The sequence below is a fragment of the Oculina patagonica genome, chromosome 5 (assembly GCF_052425735.1).
Source record: "Oculina patagonica isolate OP01 chromosome 5, crgOcupat, whole genome shotgun sequence".
Taxonomy (NCBI): domain Eukaryota; kingdom Metazoa; phylum Cnidaria; class Anthozoa; order Scleractinia; family Oculinidae; genus Oculina; species Oculina patagonica.
In genome coordinates, this window is record NC_135762.1 from 25,585,480 (window position 1) to 25,603,920 (window position 18,441).

Here is an 18,441-nt window from a genome sequence, read left to right on the forward strand (position 1 = left end):
TGTAGGGCTTATCTTCGGAGGTTTCCGAGCCGCCTCGCCAACATATTGATCACACTTCGTCGCACTTAACTAATAAACTAAAAATAACCAGGCAGTTCGTTACGCTTCGTAGAAAACCACTTTGTTATTCGGAAGTCGTTAGCCCAATAGACGCCAGCTTGAAAGAGTGGTCATAAAAACGGTAGTGACAGCTGATTTATTACACAAATGACAACTCTACTCATTGCGGTCAAAATATCAATGTGCAAGTTGTGATACGAAGCACAATACCTTGAAATTGCCGATGTCTCTTTATCAACGTTTCTTTGCATCGCTAGCTTAAGGTGCCAGTGACGACAAAAGCTCTCTTAATCGTTGTAAGTATGTTTTTCATTGGCATAATAACTTAGATACGGTTTTGCTGCGTCAAGACATTCCTCCACGTTTGTTGAGCAAAAGTTCTGGCTCTTAAGCGCGTCGGTGTTGATTTACGAAGATTTATAACGACCACGTAAATACGTCTCGGCGACGATTCCGAGCTTTCCTTCTTAAGCTTGTCAGTGCAGCTTTGAAATGACATTTTTGGGGGCATTTAGATTCACACATGAAGCTCAAGTAAATTTATTGTTTTTATGTACTACTGCATCCATGTACCATAACTAATGATTTGGGTCGACGTGAACCTTTTCACTCCCAAATCAAAAATATTACTGCTGTTCACTAACTTTTGATCACTTCTTTGATGTTAGCTTTGAAAATTTAATGGTAAATTAAGGCATTTTCTATATAGTTCCTTATTTTCTTTTCCTTGTCACCTGTCGTTTGAGAATGCATTGATCTTGTACAAGACAATGACATGTTACGGACACTTCAAGAATTTTTTACAAGATTTATGAATAAATCCTAGCAAAAATTTGTCGGTTGCGAGCGAGGAAGTTGCAACTTGGAAAAACACAGAGGAATGGATAAAACACAAGCAGAAGAGGTTTCCTTAAATCAATACAGGGGCGATTGAGAAAAACCACAGCACTTAAAATTCAAATCACGTATGGCCTTGGAAACTTGTCGACGAGGTCAAATTTTATGGCTCTTACGGTAACCCTCCCCCTTCTCCCTGTCTGGCAATTATCAGAGAAAAACGTTTCTATGGGTTGTTGCTTTTTATTAGCAATTAAAATACGCGATGTAAAAGCGCTAGCTTTCAATTTTTTGTAAGTATTTAGGGAAAACGCAATTCATCAAAAACACGTACACAGGCATAACTTATGTACTTAGAACAATAGAAGATTGCCGGAAATTCTGTATGTATACACTATAACTTCAAGGGGAACAAATTTTGATATTGCACGATCATCGATTCCGAGTTAAGAATAAGCTATTTACACACTTGTTCTGAAAGAAATTACAAGAGTTTTTATACGTCAAACAAAAATTCTTAGAACGTCACTAAGTCACGTTTTTCCGTGTCGACAAGTCTGTGAAAAACGGATAGCGTGACTTTTAGCGGTGATGAATATTTCAGAGAAACATTTGAACATTTCTGCTCGTAAATCGTCGAAAACGAAGCAAAATTCAACATGACCATTTTTTGAATTTTCAGGGATTGATTACACAAGGTGAGTACAAATGACATTTCTTCAACAAAGGAAAAGAATTCTTTTAACGAGATGTAAACGAAGGTCAAACAAAATGTTAGTAAACCAAGTCACGAGTTTAAAAAAAGATCTTTTTAGTGTTTGGATGTTTGGGCTTTACTATTCAACAACAAACAATGACACCGGAAAATGCTTAAATAGATCAAGTAAATCCGTTGAAAGAGCTGAAAGACAAAAATAGGAGCTCGCAGAAAATAAATCGCTTCGTGTTCAAAACCGATCCTTTTGAACTTGTGTCCTGCAAGAGGAAAAACAACTCAACAAAAATCTTGGCGGGACGAGTGCTGAACTAAACAGCAACAAAACGAAGAATAAGCGCACGGGATTAGCATTTTCGTGAGGGATAACCGTTCACAAATAGCCTTGGCTTAGATAGCCTGGGGGAATGCAACCCACTATAGTCTGTAGTGAGTATTATTGATCGTTTTATAACTAGTCAGCCACGCGAACAGGGCAGTGCTGGATCAAAGCTCTCTCTCTCTTTGGAGTCATTGCTCGACCTCTAACACTGATTTGAATCTACTTGTCGTAACAAGTGTCTTCTTACGCAGTTTTGCGGGAGGCTGAGTATTATTCCCGTAACCCGTAATCCGTCTCGTTAGAAAAGCTGTTTACTTTGCAGAAGGTAAGCTCGGCTTGAGTTGCACGCACGCTAGCACAGTGTTCTCTCCTACGTACAAGTGTTGACCTTTATACCTTAGCTGTAAAATTTCTGCGCGCGCTTTCACTCTTCCAAACCGCAACAGCGATCAAGTGATCTAGTGGATAGCTGCCAATCATTTTTCCCACTGACATGACGAGAGCTCTCATTGTGTGTGAGCTACTGTACCAGAAGGGTTAGTTAGATTAGCAGGCTTGTTCGCTGTCTAACTTGGCACCGTATCGTTACCGTTTTCTCGCTTCTAGGTGCGGCGTGAAATGATGCCAGCAGTGGAGTCATTCAATCCTTTTGTTTCCAGCCACAACAGAGTGGGTCACCCTAGATCTTACAGCCAGTATTATGAAGGTGAGTGGTGGATGTATCGCTTGTTATATTTCACCATTCGGTTTTAGCCATGGCTAATCGAATCAACAGTGTTGGCGCGCAGAGGGAGTGTGTGTTTTACAGGAATCGGTGAATTTGAAAAGGGAAAGAAATTAAGGAAATTAAATGAACGCGAAATGCCGGAGCCATGCTCGAATATTGAAATATCTAACTACGTTAGATCACATTGTTTTGATCAAACGATCCGGAGGTAAACTGTCTCATATGCAGTTCATCGAAATTTGAACTACCCTCAAATCTTTTTTTTCGTTTAAGTTCGATTTCATTCTTTGTGATTGAAGAGATCTACTAGAAAAACAAGTGAAGAACGGGAGAAAGCCATTTGTTCTAAACAGACAAACATAATAGCGTGTTTTAAAAGAAAGTTGATTTCGAGCCAAGTTAGCCACGATGCCCACTTAAAGTGAAATATAATGTTACGGCATTCATTGACGAGAAGAAAACCTTCACACGAAGAAAATTCTTGCTTGTAACTTGAGATCGCGAAAAAAAATTGACCTAGAGGTGTCGAAAGGGTGTCTGAAAACGCGGTCTAACTCGAACCGTACCTCATGGCTACGCCGGGTCGCAAGGAACGCAAAATTATGCCTGATTTGTCGATTTAAAGCAAGACCGCAGTAATGCCGTGACATTGATGGTTCAACTAATGTACTGTAATTGATCCGAATTATCCGACATACATGTAGATTAATTGCAGTCTTTCAATAAAATTCCCAATAATCGATTCATATCCCGTGCAGAAATTGAGTTTTGCAAAGCTTCTTGCGGAAGGTTTAGCTTGCGTTGAAACGAGCACGTTTCAAATTAAACAAACATCACAAACAAACTCAAACAAACCTCTAATTGGAAGCGAAATTTTGATCGTGCGGTAATTTGGGTGCGACGTGACGTTCCCACAAGGAAAAGGAAATGATAAATATGAAAAGGAAACATGTAAAAAGATGTTAAAAATTTTCAGCGTTGACGGAATGTAAAGAATAACATTTCTTTGTTAAGTGTATATTTCTGCCGGAAAATTATGTGACTTGCAACCATTAGGTTTAAGACAAAATTGAATTGGCACTTTTGTTAAAAGTGGAAAGTCTCTCACAAAAAAAATTCATTAAAACGACATAAAAATGGCCGTGATCACATTCAAAACAAATGTTGCATAATCTCGTGAAGACCTTATTTGCTTTAGCTAAAACTCTTAAGAGCGAGAAGATTTGAATTTTAATGTCACGCGCATACAAAAACAACCCTTAAGGCAGACTTTTTTAGGTTTTAGGTTTGAATTTTTTCAAGAATCAGAAGGCCTTTTTATGATAAAATTTCTTTGAAACACCGTCCCTGGCGGAACTATCGCAGCCATCTTTTTTTCGGCCGCTTACTTCGCGACGAACGGTTGAGCAATTTTAACAGGTGTATCAATCAAACTGGTCTGTTCTTTTGACAAGGTTGTTTAATTCTTGTGTCGCCTGCGCCCATAATTGGTCTATTATTCCTAGGTACTATTGTGTCGTACGTTTGACGAGGACGGCAATTACGAAGCATCGAGAGGAAGAGTTAAAACCACGCGAAAGTGTGGCAGATAGCCTCCGGTTATCGCAGCAAAACAAAGATTTCAAAGTGTTCACGGCTTGTGCCTCGCGAATTCGTATCGTAGTTACGTCAATTTCGCGCCGGTGACGAACGTTTGATTACAACTCCCCCAGGGTAAATGAAAACAAACGATATTTTGACAAGTTTGCAAAGCCGTTGCAAAAACTTTCGCAATTTTTAGAAGTGACTTTTTTGCAGCCGACAAGCGCCACAGTTGGGGGGTAATTGGGAATTAGTGAGCGCTGCAATTGCTATGTCTGGATAAATATAAAACTCAAGCGAAATAACTTTAAACAACGTCCGACGGAAGGGCTGTGACTGACTGACCACGGGACGTTATCGTGCGCGGCCATCAAAGGAACATGCCCAAAGAAGGACCTGTTTGTTTGGCGTGTTTACACGGCGCGTTTCGTCCTTCTGTGTACTCAATCAGTTCAACAAATCAGTGCTTTTCACTTCGAAGTCTGTCGCTGAGGTTTCTTTGCTTGTCATTAATTGTTAAACACTGGTGCTTGTTATGCGCGGCAAAATACAATGGAATTGGCTTTTCGCGCGTGACGTCACCCGCCATTGTTTCGCAGCCAATCGGACACGGGTCTTTATTGATTTCAATTAATAGGATCTGCCCCCGCGTCAATCAATGAATGATTAGCAACTAACTCACAGCTACACACTGAAAACTCAATTCCATTAGAAAATGCGAATAAGAGCCAAATTATGAAAGTCTCGTCGACGTCCGATTCGTTTCGCAGGGCTCGGGCATTGCGGGTTCGTGCCTTGGATGCGGCGCTATTCGGTGCGGTGTGAGAATAATTTACCGTTGGGACATTCATGGTACTGAACGCTTACGAGAGCGAGCGGGCAATCGAATCGGTGGAGAGGGTTTCGCCATCTTGCAGGACTGTAACCCAATCTCCGAGAGCCATGAGCGACTCAACCAACAGTACAAGAGGGCAGCGTAAATACCGGAACATAAGTCCCGCTTATGTCGAAGTCGAGGTCGCCGAGCAAAGCGAAGACGATACGAGGCTAGGATCGCCGAATTCTATGAGTACGCAGAGAGAAGATGCCGGCGGTTTTAGCGAGGTGTCAACGAGAATCGATAGCGATGGGTCTTCTTCGGCTGGACATAAAAAGAAGGGCCTGCAGAAGCTAGCCTCGGGAGCCATCGCGAACATAGGATCGGTTTTTAGGGGGGGTACTAACGGTGAACCTGAGGGGCGAAGTGAGCAAGGCGCAGTGAGAGCGTCTAGGAATGCAGCTAAGGGCTCCTCTAACACTCATGATCTTGCTCTCGACTCCGATCCAGGCATGCAGGAGAAGCTGTCGCCGCCGTCTTCGTCGCAGAAGGAGAGGTTCTTTCACAAGGCCTGGCGAAACCGGCTAAAGGTGATACCGAATGCTGGCAATGCCCTGTGGATACCTCAGGTATGATGGAGCATTCACTGCCGCGCTTACTGCTCAATGTCGCGTTACTTTACTTAGCGATGAGCTGCGATTCAATCTGTTATAATGCGCCACCGTGTAAGATTAAGCGAAAGGCGCGGATTGATTTACCAGTCGCGAAAATTGTATTAGAGAGGTTACACACAGGCTTTTTTCTCTCGGCATCTTCGCTACACAGCTCATTCCACGCGTTCCTGACCTCGCTGAAGTATCGAGTGTCATCACACTTCTTATGCCTCAAGCGAGAGCTCCTTTCAACGCGTTTTGCCAGCGTTTATTCAACCTTAGACGAGGGCATTTCCTAGCGTTGTACGCCAGATTCTAATAAGACAACCGATAATTATCTTTGTAAACTGGCGCGGTACATTTCGACAACTAAGCCGGTGATTGGTACCGGAACTTGTACATAGAGAAGTCGTCTAGCTCGTCAGTATAAACACGTTCTTGTACATGTATCGCATATTCTGTTCTGATTGCAGTTTAAAAGGATTTATTAAAAGTTGTACGCACGCGAGACTTGCTCAATCCACGCTTCTGTGAAACTGCGAGCGCTTTGCATTTTCAATTAGGCGCGACTTTATCCGTTCTAACAAGCTCTTGTGTAATCTTCTTGTTTTGCAGGACGATTGTAGCTGGAGCTCAATTGAAGGACGCAAAGTCCAGCTCACGAATACTCAACTGTCAGCGCTCTCTGTACCGGAGAGTATCGCTCTTCAAAGAGTTGCTCAAACTAGGTTAAAGCAATTGAATTTAAAAAGTCACGTAACAATACCCAAAGGTATGACAGCACATTGATTCGTATAACAATAATGCTTATTTTGTTTGGAGTTCTTTTGAAATAGCCCTTCAAACTAGTTCGATTTTAGTGTTTTATTCCAAGAGAAGGCCCGACACATGTGTTAAACAATCGATTCAATTAGAAACTTGTTAACGACCTTTCCGGTCAAGAGCTGCTTGTTGTAGGACAGGAATATTGTAAATTAATGTTTCAAGTCAAAGAGGAGCGTGTCTGTGAACGCGCCGCTAAAATTGATTAACGCACTTATTTAACACTTGCAAATATTCAACAAGATCTTTTTATAATTGCTGGTGGTGTTTGAAGACGTGCGAAAATAACGCTATAAATGCAATTAATTTACCTGCACCTAAAAAAACTAAGCAGCACGAAAATTATGCCTTGAAGCAATAAAAAAAAAAAAAACAGTTCAGCTATTTCCATACGCAATGCAAAATTGCGTCGATAGAAACGAGCAATTTTTGTACCAAATGTTTAATTTTGAAGGTCATATCTCATTATTGTACTATTAAATTTATAAGCTTGTGTGTTCAAATCATAAATACTAGTTTATATTATTTATTCTTTTGGTAATAATTGCTTTCCTTTCGTGACGAACGTTCGAACTTTAAACAATGAAATCGACCAATCCCTTCCGCAAACGGAAATGTACAACCGTTGTTCATTTCAATGTTTACTTCGTAGTTTCCCGACCGTTTTTGTTCCACGACGTTCTTTAAATCGCTTCGAATTTGTTTATCGCTCTATTTCCGCTTATAAGCTGGCGGAATTGTTGTCATTTATCCTCTTCTTAGCTTAGCATGCATTGATAATAATCCTAATGTTTGATAGTCTTAGCGTGCGTTGTCATCGAAAATTTCGCTTGTTTTAGACGAGCCTCGTGCAAGAAATGTGCCTCGTTGCCTTGATTTCTTTACATAGAACCACAATATGTGAGTTTGCAGGCTTTGGCTGATGTTAATGCAAATTTTTCTTGTTCTACATTCTTGTCTGTCATAACAAACATATCAGTGAGTGATGACCTGTCAACATTTCTGACACACTGACTGAATTGCAAGAGGAATAATCATCTCTTAAATCTGTTAATTCAAGCTGCAAGGGTTTCATTCGAGCCAATATCAATCTTTAGCGCCTGGCCTTTTGGGTTGTTGACAATAGCCATGTATTTAAACATAATCAACCACTCAGACGAAGCTATTTGATATGAAAAGCTTGGACTATTTCAAGCCTCTTGTCAGCCTGTGTTTATGATGCAACATCTCTAAGGCTTGCTTAAGAAGAGCGTACCAATTTAAACACGAACACGGCCAATTTCTGATATTAAAACATTGAAGGAAATTTCACTTGCGTTTTCTCTCTTTAGTCAAAAATTATCATGAGGTCTTCTCAAAAAAGTTTATTATTTTACTAAACATACAATACAGCTGCTCTTGAAGTTGACAGATAACTCAATTATTCCCTGTTGAGTCTATTGAGAGCATAATAGATATTTAAGTTATTTTTGGCCCAAGTTTATTTTTTTCGTGAACTGTCAGTTGCTTTCTTTTATAAACAAAAGATATACAATGCTTGCAAGATATATTTGTAAAGATAAAATCTGGAATGTTATTCTGTCAGTTGCAACTTGTTTCAGGATGTATCTTATCTCACGCGTTTATTTTATGGAGAAAATGTTGGTATAGAAATAGGCTTTTGCAAAAGCTTTCATCAATGTTGATAAATTCACAGCTCAAGAGCATAATCATAGAATATCTGTCATGATTTATGAGGCAAAGTGTCACATAAAAGAAATAAGTATGATCTTATGCATAAATCTCCATAATCATTTTACATATCCTTAAGAAGTACTAGATGACTGTCTCATATATTCCAGACTTTTATTTAATATTTACAAGCTGAATAACCAAAGTTTATAAAAAAAGGCAATGAAATAGTCATTCTGAGATAAAATCCCATCTATCTAAACACAATAATATAGATTGTGCATTTTTAAGGTTAATAAAATTTGGCTCAGCAAACCATGTAGAAAAGTTAAGTCTATTGCTCGTGGGAAATGGTGTCAATTTCCATGTGGAATATAAGAATAATAACCAATAACTACCGGTATTGACCAAATTTACGAACATATGCAGCATCTTCAACAATAATAAAATTGTCCCAAAAAAAAACAAGCAAATATGCCATCCAAACATCGTAGACCACATTCGCATGCATACGCACATAAAAGACATTTTGCCGTAAATTTGATTCCTGTTGGAAAATATAGTTTGGATATTTCTGATCTATTTTAGCCTTTCCACGGTTTACCAACACTTTTCCCTAAAGCCTCATAAAATTCTTTCGATTCGAAACCAAAATATTTAAAGGTTTCTTTCTGCGTACACACATGACGTATTGCCTAAAATACTGGGTTGTGACTTTATAGGCCCTTAAACTTAAATAACTTACTTATTGTATTACCTTTTTACTGTTTTAGACCCACGGACTCAAAGAAAATCTCTGAAGAGAGCATTATCATGGAAAACACGGAACTCAGGATCAAGCCTCTTTGATAAAGACAAAGACAAAGGTTGGTGCAAAGAATATGGAATATGTGATTTTATTATCCAACTCTGCTTCATGGAGTACAAATAACGTGCGAAACAAGTACAAATATCTCACAATATTTGTACTCGTTCATTCCCCCCAACCGAGGAAAAAATTAATAAATGTGGCATGTCAGCATTTTGAGGAAGGAAACGTTGGATAATTAATCTCTTATAAGACATTTTAGTGTGTAGTATCGTTGTACATTTTTACTCGTCGTTTGTAAATTGACGCAACCTTGGGGCTCGCAAAAATACTGCATGACTCGAAAAAAATATACCATGTATCCTATGTGACGAGAATAAAGAAAATCATCAACTAGGGGATAAATGATGTATCATTATTTCTATTGCAAAAGATTCTTATATGGCTGTTTTAATTTTTTTTCCAGAAAATGGTGTATTTGCAATACCTCTTCACAAAGCTGTCACACCCCAAGGCCCTCCAGATACAGAGCCCAAAAAAGCTCAAAAGAATGTCAAAGAAGGCACACCATCAATATCATCAACGAACTCTACAGGAAATCAAGAGGCACCCGATGACTCGCCTAGAGTCAGGCGGCATTCATCAGGCTCTAGCCTCTCCCAAAGTTCGAGATCATCTGTGGAAAATTCAAATCCAAACACTGATAACAAGACTTCCTCAAATAAAGACCAACCTTTAGAATCACCAAGTTGGAAATCTCGGCTTATTGAGGCATTAACACTTTTGTCATCGTCTGCTTCTGCATCTTGTCTGATGGATAAACAGTCGGCATTTAATCCTTCACAGCCTCAAGTTCCACCAATTGTGCTACAAGCAATTGAACATCTTCAGACATATGGTATGGTCGGTCTGTAAAATTAACATATCAAAATTACCTTTCCATCCCATAGTCAGACCTTACAAGTTCAAGTATTGTTGGGAACTTTAATAGGAGGCCTGTTGGCTTTATGGTTAGTGTGCTGGACTTCAGATCAAGCAGTCCAGGTTCAATAAGACTACAATAGGGTAGTTGCATTGTGTTCTTGGGCAAGACACTTTACTTAGAATGGGTACCGGTGAATTAAAAGCTGGGAGACAACCCTGCGACGGACTAGCATCCCATCCCAGTGGTGGCCACAAAGGAAAAAATAAACTTGGAGGGTTGAGAGTGCATCATTAACAAAAGATAATTTTAATGCAAAAAAACTAATGATTCTATATGTTGTCACGATCTGTTGCTATTTTATTTATGAATATTGGAAACTCTTTTGTTTTTTGTTTGTTTGTTTTTTTAGGTCTACCTGTCCTTGGAATATTTAGAGTTGGAGGTTCAAAGAAGCGAATGAAACAAGTAATGCAGCTTTTTATGAATTAGTTCTACGTCAATTCGAGTAGTGACAATATGCGAGCCAGCGAGCCATGCGAGCCAGCGAGCCATGCGAGCCATGCGAGCCATACGAGCCAAAAATCCCAAATCCCAATAAAAGGCTAACCACAAGCTACCCAAACTAAGTACCGGCTAACCAGATTACTATTTAGGCTAACCGAAGTGCTATTTAGGCTAACCAATGTGTTATTTTGGCTAACCTGAATGGCTCGCATGACTCGCGAACCATGCAAGCCAGAAATCCCTAACCCAATATAAAGGCTAACCGCAAGCTACCTAAGCTAACTGTAGGCTAACCGGAGTGCTATTTAGGCTAACCCGAGTGCTATTTAGGCTAACCGGTGTGTTATTTAGGCCAAAGTGCGCTGGCTCGCACTTTGGCAAGACCCCCGTCAATTCCATCTACCGGTACCTTTAGTATAACAAGGGATATTTAAATTTTCAATGAAACTGAATTGATCCGTTTCTTTGACAGATGAGAGATCAATTTGATTCCGGGGAGAAGACAAAGTTCACAGAGGAGGATAACCCGCACGATGTGGCGGCATTATTCAAGGAATACTTCAGAGACCTGCCAGAGCCATTACTTACTCGTGACTTATATTCCGCCTTCTTAGAAACACAAAGTAAGTTCTTCGGTAGTTACAGAAAAACTATGCATATTAGGGAGTTATAGACTAACATACAAATTCTCATTACTCAGTCGTTGATGGTACTTAATGACTGCACAGGAAGGTCGAAAGCACTTGTTGACCAAGTAAGAGAGAGTGACAGTATTTATTGACTGCTGAAAAAGATAAGATACAGTAAAAACCTGCTAGTAAGAACCTAATATTTAGGAACCTCTTAGGTTAAAATTTGCAAATTAGACTACATTTTTAAAAGACCTATTCAGCCTAAAATTCTAAAACAGGTTCTTATTTTCTAAATTCTTTCCATTTCGGCCTTTTTTTGTTCATATTGAAGTGTTAGTATTAGCAAGGATAGATTAAAACAGTTGCTGAGTGTAAGCATAATCCCATTTCCTTAGGTACAATAGTTGCTGAATGTAAGCATAATCCCATTTCCTCAGGTAAACGAGTGTTTTTACTTTTTAAATGTTTCGCATTCGAACAAAAGTGCTTTGACAAATGGCGCCAACAAGTCCGCATAGTAAAGCTCCAAAAAACTTAGTAAACCCTTAGGATACCGGTAATGTATCGAACTTTGAACTGTGAAAATTAAAACCTTATCTTTGCAGAACTTTTCTTATTTTTTGCATATTTCTGTCGTTTGACTGCAGTCGATGCACTCACAGCCATTATTTTAAAGATAAAAACAATTTCTTTGAAGAAAAAAAAAAAACAGTCCAAAAAGTAGAAAGTTTAGAAAAAGGTAACAAAAACTCTGACAAAACTAACGTTGTGTTATTTTTATTTTTTAGCCTTTGACAATCCAAATATGAAGATAACAGCACTCCGTCTTCTATGTTGTTTGCTGCCGATACCTAACCGAGACACATTAAAAGTGCTCCTGGAGTTTCTGGCAGAAGTTGCACAATGTGCAGGAGATAGCATTGATGACAAAGGGAATGAAGTAAGTCTCCCCCCCCCCCCCCCACTACCACCACTCACCCCACCCCAATCCCTCTGGAATGGTAGCATAGCTTTAAACTTTCCTTGAAAAATGTTGAAAACTCCTCTCCCCTTAGAATTTCAAAATTATGACCTTTCTTGGGGTGGATATGGATTTTGCTTTGAACTGCACAATGTTACTGTGACAGTTGCATGTTGCACATTACAAGGGAAAGATTTCCGCACAGGACCCTACATTAATTATGTATGCAACTATTTTATACTATCACTATACATAAACAGCAATCATGAAAAGAACGAATCAGTCAGAAAATTGTATGCATAATTAATGTAGGGGGCTGTGCGCAAATCTTGCCAATGTCAGATATAGTAGCAGCTCCCAGCCTCCATTTCCAAAAGAAAAAACATCGCTGAGATCACATCGAGATATTTTTTTCAGCCTTCAATGGCATTCAGTTTTCCCTGATTCAAAATAAAATTCCCTGACTTTTCCCTGACCTTGAAGAATTGTATTTTTCCCTGACTATTTCCTGACCTTTGGCAACCCTGCAAATGACTCATTGCACTTCAATATAGCTTGCAAGCGTGAGCATACCTTGAGATTTTTAGGGTGGATGTCCAAAAACGATTCAGCCTATCCTGAGAACTTAGACAAATTACTGTCTGAGTTCGCAGGCTATTGCAGACACAGCCACAATCCTGCAGAAAACTCCTACAAAGAAACTGCACTACACTGTGGTTGCACACTGCCGCCATGTTTTGGTAGCGAGAATCGACCGAGAGGGGACTGGAAACCAACTAATTTGCGCCTGACTAAAATTCACCTTTGTTCGCATTTCTTTCAGATTCCTGGAAACAAAATGACTTCCCAAAACCTGGCAATCATAATTGGACCAAATATTTTGCACAAGGTATAATAAGACCTAGTTACGCTTACTTTATATTATCATTAAACAGTAATTTGTGTTCACAGTTAGGACGACGTCGCCATCTTGCAGAGAAGGATAACCGGGAAATACCATGATGCAACTCAGGCGCTGTTTATACCTATGTCAGATCGTTCAAGAGGATTTTTTCTTCTGAATTTTCTTGTTATTTCTTTTTCTGTGCAATCCATTTTTAAAGGAAGAGTATATCTTCTCTTAGTGAGGCTGATTAGGAAAATAGAAAGTAAAAGTACCGTTTAATAAGTCCCTCAAGGAGCCTTCTACGGGAGCTTTTTTAAAGACGTTTTAGTTGAGGGGGGTGGCTTATTAGCGAGAGGCGCTAGCATTCGTTACTGTATGAAGTTCTTTATGTTTATTTCAGTTTAAAAACACAATCTCCACAGAATAGTTATGAGAAATAGAAGTGGTAGACAGATAATAATGATTAATCAAGGATTTGAATGGATTTGTTTAACCCTAACCCACGTGCGTTTTCGATTTCTTACTTCATTCAGGTCAAGGGACAACATCACGACTTCCTTGTAGAAGAAAAGGCTCGTGCTGACGAAAGGAAAGAAATTATAGACGTTGTACAAGACATGATTGAACATCACAACCAGTTATTTGAGGTACTGTAACATTATATTAAAACATCCAAAAAATACAGATCTAGAGAACTATGACACAATGGCAATAATAGATTTGTTAAAGTTGTAGGTTTGAAAGTAAAATTGTGTTTTTTACTTCTTTTAGATTTCAGCAGAAATGCATCACGACGCTCTCCTTCAACTCCTAGACAGTGAACCGGAAATACTCGATTTCATTTTAAGAAGAAGGTTGTTGCGAACTCACGGTACAAGGTAAACAGTGTGGCAGAGATCGATAATAGTACATCGTCACTGATAACGTTTTAACATAACTTACCGTGACAGCAAGGTAGAATTCAGCCTTATGTTGTGCGTGTTACTGCCTAGTGTAAGCGGTTAAGTGTATTGAGAGTACGTATCTACAACATTTTGCAAAAAGGTTTTATAACATAACTAGCAGAGCCGCGCAATCAAATTCAGTGCACGGTGATAGCGCGAGCAAATCGCTTCGCCAGAATTTTTTTCTCCCGGCGAGTTTTTGGCGCGGGTTTAGATCGACATTTCCACAGGCAATGTTAAGAAACAATGGGTTCATGCTTTAAGCTGTACACTTGGGAAGTTTGGAGAAGAAGCTTACGCTTCTTTCGCGCTCTCAAAACTTTCCGCGTGCACCTGACCCGCACAACTCGAAAGTGCACGCTAAAGCAACTTCTTTAATTTTTTAATCGAGTTTGAATTAAATCTAGCTTTACCTAAACACACGCAGGCTAAAGCATTTTTGACTGTAAATTAATTACAATTCTCAACCCAGCATAACCTCTTTATTGCGTATTTTCATTTCCTCCACAGCTCTGATTTGGAAGATGACCCATTCGCTTTGGAAGAAGCAGATAAAACAGAGACACCGTTAAGAGGGCGCGTTCAATCCGCTGGTGCGGCTGAACGCTCGACAGGGCGCTTTTCCAACGCGTCTGGCTCGCGCCCACACGGTGGCACGAACTGGCGCACAAGACAGCATCCGCCACAAATCACGCGCAGCAGTAGTGACAAAACCAATTACAGTCCTGTATTTCCCGTTCGTAGTTATTCTTTAAATCAAGAAGACGCAAGATATTATCGCGAGCATATGTTTGGCCGTCAGTTGTCTACACCGGACGATAATTCATCGCCGGTCACTTACAATTCTAATTATAGACACAATAAACGCAAGACGCCGCCGTTGACGCGATCGACTTGCAGGTACGATGGATCCGCTCTTGATCAGCCTCCATCGCCTGCTCTCTCGTCAAGATCACCTTCGGTTTCTTATTCAAACTATTCTACACCTCCTTCCTCTCCTTCGGGGTCTACTGCTTTTGTATCTGCGGAATCGAGCTCTTCGTCGCCAATAACAGGCCGAGCTTATGTGTTGGACGATAGTCCGACGATAGCCGAATGGACGAGCTATCAAACCGAAGTCGAGGTCGAGTTGACTCGGGAAGACGATGATTACGCTACTTGTAGGCAACCATTCGATTCACATACTTTTACTCTGTCAGACTGGCAATTGGAGAACTGGTTCCAGTGGGAATCTCTTACTCAACAGAGCAGCAGCCAGAAGGACTTTCTGGAACAAGAAACGTTAGTATAGGAATTACATGGTAAACCATTTATTAGTTGTCGAGTGTTAGTAAAATGAAACAGCTTACTGCTGCAAAAAGTCGGGAGAACAGGTACCGCTTTCGATATTTCTTCGCTGAAGCACTCGGGAAATTTCCGATTTTTATTATCCAATCAGAAAATAGAACGAATACGCACGAACATGACGCAATGAGCCCACTTCATGTTGCTTGGAAACTTAGGTGACCAAAACCGCGGGCTCATTCCATTTTTGTCCTAAATTGTACTGGTACTTATTCTCCCGACGGGTAATAGCTAGAAATATAGAAAAAAAAGTTGACACTGATAAACATCGCGGTGAATCGCGATCATAGCATTTATTTATGTAAAAAAATAATAGGAAAAAGAGTGGGCTTCTATTCTCAAGCTGGGGTAGAAGAAATATGAAATTCATACAAATCTACACTGAGTGTAGACGCTACGAGTAAGCCGTTTTCGGTGACTTTCCTTCATGTTATAGAAGGTATAAATATCATTTTAGTTTGCGACCATACGATACACGTAGGTGAGATGTAAATAACCTTAGAGTTAGGTTAGGCCTTAGAGTTAGATATGTCTGTTTTGAAGTCCTCGTAAAACTTCGGAAGATCTTTGGAAAAGATCCGATGACAATCAGTGATCTTCGGTAGATCTTCGTTTTTATCCCCGGTTCAATCTCACAGAGTATTTCTCTAGAGGCTTTAATATTCTGTAACGGTTCGTGGTCTTTAAGAAAGAGTCACTATCGCATAATCAAATAGTGAACGCTTTAATGGGAGTTCGATGAAAATTATCTTGATATATAGTATTTTCAGAAAAAAAGCTATTATTTTCTTAGAACTTTTGCCATTTTCTCGATGTTCTTTGTCCGTTATCAGGCCTCTATCTCTTTGCATGCTCATTTTTCCCCCCGCTCGAAATTTCATAGTTCCATACTGACGACATAACTCTACAGAGGACCGTGCATTGTCTCTAATTGGTTGTTACTTGCACGCGAGAATTCAAAACCGAGCAACAACCAATCAGAAACGCTGCACGGATCTCCGTATAGTTACGTCATCAGAATGGAATTTTTCGGTGGGAGAATGCCTGCAGGGAATTGGGCATTGGGAGTTGAGCATGGTCATGTGTTGCTGACAGGCATGTACCATTTAAACTAGAACAAGTTTTGCGAATAGAACTGCTATGATTCCCTGCTGTTGTGTCCCAAAGAAGGAATGGGCCACGCCCTGAACAAACGGTGTTGCTAGTATCGAGAACTTTGTTTAAATAGCTGCCTGTTGCGTCAGTTTTGAAACGAGTCTGTGCGAAACCATTCAAATGTAAATGACTTTGCCTGGATGAAACTGAGTGGTTTCGCACGAAAAGGACTCGTTTTGACATAGAGGCAAAAGGCAACTCGGGAAGAGCCCATCAGTATGAAATGAAAAGAGAAGTATTTTCTTAAGTAAACTCATCAAAAATTGACCGCCACTGAACGAATTTATAGCTCTCCAATGTCAAGCTGTCCATTCCTTACGAGCAAGACTTTTATTATTGTACATATTTTCAAATGATAGCGTGGGTAATTTTAAAACACGGCGAGCAACGGACTAAACTGTACAGATTTTTGAATGCTTTTACTACAAAAATTGCAAGTTTTATTGCGATAGGTGTTTTTTAATCATTTAGTCCGGTTAAGTTTGTTACTCGTTTCACGTATAGTCGAAAAGACGAAATAGTGAAGAAAAGACAAAGCCTTAATATACAATATTGGAATATATACTTTGTGTACATTATGCCTCCAATAGGTAATATTTCATAATAAATACTTTACGAAGGAATATTATGTTTCGTTTTCTTGTTTAGAAACTCATTTCATGCCATAAGCCGGCCTGCGTGCCCAGGTTAATTATGGTTTACCCGACACATCCGAGCGCCAGGAATATGGGGAGAGCTTTTCGAGCTTGTCGTGACTGGAGAGCCTTTCGGGTTAATTGTCTGATCCGAAAAAAAAGAGCCGGCTGGTCACGGGGACTATAAAATCCATTTCGCGAGTGCTTTGTTAAAGAAAACTGAACCAAATTGCCATTTTTCTATAATAATGCAGGTGCACTTTTTCGAAACAAGACGCTTGCTGATCAGTTGACAAGCGGGGGTGGGGGCATCTTCAAATTTTGAAAGAAATCGCTAGTCCTGTTTCTTGGGAGTGGCCCCTAAAAGGGCGACCACTCCCATCATTTTTTTTTTTTGAAAGTCCTTCCTCTCTCACTAATCTTCGTCGCCCCCATAAAGCATAAGGCATAAAACACCGATGCTCTCGGTCTTTTGCAACTTCCTGGATTCCAACCTCGTTCCCAGGGGTTTTTCTTTTTTCGTGGGGGACGGGTAGAAATATGCAATATTCGTGAATATATATATTTTTTCCCGCCCGCGCGCCCCCTCACAAAGAAGGGGAAAGCCCCGGAAACGAGTTTGCCTGGTTTCCATTTCGGGTTACGGTGTATGAGGGTCTCAATGGGGTGGTGGCTTTTACTGTAAAAGCTGATTTTCAGTCCGTACTGCGCAGACTCGGGGTTTATTTTCGTTTTTGTTTTGAATTCGTTGAAACGTTACACTTCGGTGACAGCATACATGAGGTTTTTTAGTCCGCCATTACAGTTCGTTTCCTTCAAGAATTTCCGATGAGCTGAAACGTCGGTTTGAAATAGCGTCAAGGTTTCTCTACTCGGTATTATTTGTTCTGCAAGGATATCTGGCGTTAATAATGAAGAAAAAGGTAAGTTTGTCGCGGAATTTTTAGTTTTGCTTGAAAACATTCCTTCGTGTTGGGCTCACATAAACATTGCAGCCGAGATTGCGCAGTACGGACTGGAATTCATTAAAGTTTTGGCTTTTTTACGGCTAACGGTTAATTCATTTCCATAACGGTTAACAGAAGTTAATAGTTAATTTTCATTGTTTTAAAAAGTTAAAAATTAATTTCCAGTATTGAAAAACATATTTTAGGTCTCAGGGCCATTCTGGGACGATGGAGTGAACTAGTTTGGTTTATTTATAATTACTGACCGCTTTTTTTACGGTTAACATATTTTACGGCTAACGGTTAAAATTGTCCAATTTTTACGCCTAACGGCTAAATTTTTGGCCGTTTTACGGCTAACGGTTAACCCTATTGAGACCCTCGTGTATATCTTGAGTTACCTTAAACGATCTAATAAACGCCCACTCTCAAAAAAACGCTTCGTATCTAATTAACGTATAACGCCCCCTCTGAGGTGTCAAGTTTGTTTTAGAC

The 18,441-nt window shown here is 39.8% G+C and overlaps 2 protein-coding genes across 6 annotated transcripts in view; one reads left to right on the forward strand and one right to left on the reverse strand.

Annotated features, from left to right (window-relative positions):
* LOC144653540 (dual 3',5'-cyclic-AMP and -GMP phosphodiesterase 11-like) overlaps positions 1 to 18,441 on the reverse strand; it is a 260,413-nt gene that overhangs the window by 179,130 nt on the left and 62,842 nt on the right. The gene's annotated exons all lie outside the window — the stretch shown is intronic.
* LOC144653538 (rho GTPase-activating protein 6-like) lies at positions 195 to 16,299 on the forward strand. Of its 5 annotated transcripts, none has more exons than XM_078513554.1 (13): positions 195 to 356; positions 2,541 to 2,640; positions 5,570 to 5,688; positions 6,328 to 6,484; positions 8,979 to 9,071; positions 9,480 to 9,911; positions 10,348 to 10,403; positions 10,915 to 11,065; positions 11,863 to 12,014; positions 12,859 to 12,924; positions 13,455 to 13,568; positions 13,693 to 13,799; positions 14,376 to 16,299. In XM_078513554.1, exons 2-13 carry the CDS (start codon positions 2,553 to 2,555, stop codon positions 15,154 to 15,156), a joined length of 2,316 nt encoding a protein of 771 aa, XP_078369680.1. In that variant the 5' UTR covers positions 195 to 356; positions 2,541 to 2,552; the 3' UTR covers positions 15,157 to 16,299. The 5 variants fall into 5 exon arrangements, with proteins under 5 accessions (XP_078369680.1, XP_078369679.1, XP_078369681.1 ...); XM_078513553.1 differs by lacking the exon at positions 195 to 356 and adding an exon at positions 538 to 594; XM_078513555.1 differs by lacking the exon at positions 195 to 356 and adding an exon at positions 1,461 to 1,595.

Bases quoted from the DNA above. Each gene is read 5' to 3' on its own strand.
- LOC144653538 (XM_078513551.1), top strand. From the start codon at position 5,092: ATGGTACTGAACGCTTACGAGAGCGAGCGGGCAATCGAATCGGTGGAG. The intron at 6,485-8,978 runs GTATGACAGCAC...TTACTGTTTTAG, and splicing joins TCACGTAACAATACCCAAAG to ACCCACGGACTCAAAGAAAA. The intron at 9,072-9,479 runs GTTGGTGCAAAG...TTTTTTTTCCAG, and splicing joins TGATAAAGACAAAGACAAAG to AAAATGGTGTATTTGCAATA.